The sequence below is a fragment of the Castanea sativa genome, chromosome 1 (assembly GCF_040712315.1).
Source record: "Castanea sativa cultivar Marrone di Chiusa Pesio chromosome 1, ASM4071231v1".
Taxonomy (NCBI): Eukaryota; Viridiplantae; Streptophyta; class Magnoliopsida; order Fagales; family Fagaceae; genus Castanea; species Castanea sativa.
The window spans coordinates 61379172-61380964 of record NC_134013.1 but is presented as its reverse complement, the minus strand read 5'-3'; the positions used below and the strand labels follow the sequence as shown (position 1 = coordinate 61380964).

The following is a 1793-nucleotide window of genomic DNA, read 5'->3' as shown; positions in this document are numbered from 1 at the left end:
GAGAGCTTCATGTTGGTCAACCAATTCAGATGAAAGACATAAGCTTTATTTGTTTTCTTTTCAGTTTTATTATGAACTAAATTTATTTTCTAGAGCGTTGATGTAGTCTAGCAATGAACACACAATTTATATTCTAAGTTATTTTATTTTTAATATTTCCATGATTGAGTGTTTAATTCTTATTCTTAGTGCTTACTAATTTTTTACGAATAATTGTTTGATCAATTGAATTACAATGAGACCGAGAGGTGATTTGTTATTTTAGTTCTAGAAGTAAACATCATTAGTTGAGTGAAAGTAGAGATGCTTTACTGCGATTAGTGTGATTTTTTCAGAAAATTCAAAGTACGTAATGAGTCTCCAATTAATTAAATTCACATAGAGATATGGAATTGTTAGTTGAATATATTTTTGATATTATTCGAGAGAAGATATTGAATACTTAAGGAATTTTTAATCATCAACGGGAGAATATTAGAATTTAATAATTAGGAAGAATAAATTGTGTGGGATTTCAACCGCTCTAGATCCATTCTTATCATATTTTTACACCTTTAGATTTTTTCATTTTGTTAATCTTTTATTCGTAGATTTATTTTTATTAAATAGTTTAATTTAACTCAAATAGTAGAACGTTCCATTTATTTTCAATTTTCCAAATAGTAATTAATTTAGTGAATTTCGGTATTCAATAACATAGTTAATTCCTATGGATTCGACATTCGATTTCTAAAAACACTTTACTACTTGTTACGATTCTGTGCGCTTGCAGATTATTTTACGCGAATAATTTCCATAGGCCTTTCCATTAATCTGAACTGAGAAGGAAGGTGTAGAAACACACCTCATAACCCTATCCACCCAAATCTCTGGAAAACCCAATTTGATCAACATACCCTTAAGGAATCTCCATTCCACCCTATCATAGGCCTTACTCACATCCAACTTAAGAGCTAAAGCCCCATTTTTACCCTTCCTTCTAATATGCATGGCATGCAAAGTCTCATAGGCTACAAGCACATTATCAGTAATAAGGCGACTTGGTAGAAATGCACTTTGAGTAGGAGAAATTATCTGTGGCAAGATCAACTTTAACTTGTTCGCCAAAACTTTTGAAATAATTTTATATATCACATTACAAAGAGTAATTGGTGTAAAATCTATCATTTTTTCCGTTTTCTTTACTTTAAGAATCAGAATAATATGAGTATAATTAACATCAGGCTCCATATTACCAGACTGTAAAAAATCTAACGCAGCATCAGTCACCTCATTCCCCATAATATGCCAAAATTTTTGATAAAAAAGTGCATTCATACCATTAGGTACGGAGCTTTTGTTGGTCCCATTTGGAACAATGCTGCTTTAACTTCTTCACTACTATACGACCTGGAAAGAACCTCATGCATATTATTTGTGAGTTTATTAGGAAATGTATTAAGGCAATCCTCCATTTTGTCACACGTGCCTGCTGTAAAAATATTCATGAAACAATCCGACGCCACCTCTGCCGCTTTCTCAACTTCCTCCACCCAAACCCCATTAGCATTCTTGATTCCCTCAATATAATTCCGTCGCCTTCTTTGGGAGGCTTTGGATTTTGGAATGAAATTTTTTAATATTCCTATCTCCATACGTTTGGAAGAGCTTGCTGGCTGCCCAACCAGTTTTGAGGAAAGGGTGCTATTGGAGAATGGGTAATGGTGCTTCCATCCATGTTCTGAAGGATTGTTGGCTACTTAATCAGCTAATTGGAAGAATTTTGTTCCAACCCGAAGAGGAAGTTTGGGAGT

At 33.2% G+C, this 1793-nt stretch overlaps 1 protein-coding gene across 1 annotated transcript; it reads right to left on the bottom strand.

The window, feature by feature from the left end:
* Window positions 1-750: 750 nt before the first annotated feature.
* On the bottom strand, window positions 751-1634 carry LOC142631524 (uncharacterized). The gene is made up of 2 exons (XM_075805694.1): window positions 1320-1634; window positions 751-1074 (listed from the first exon to the last, which is right to left on the bottom strand). The coding sequence occupies exons 1-2, from the start codon at window positions 1632-1634 to the stop codon at window positions 751-753; spliced, it is 639 nt and encodes a 212-aa protein (XP_075661809.1).
* Between the last annotated feature and the right edge of the window lie 159 nt (window positions 1635-1793).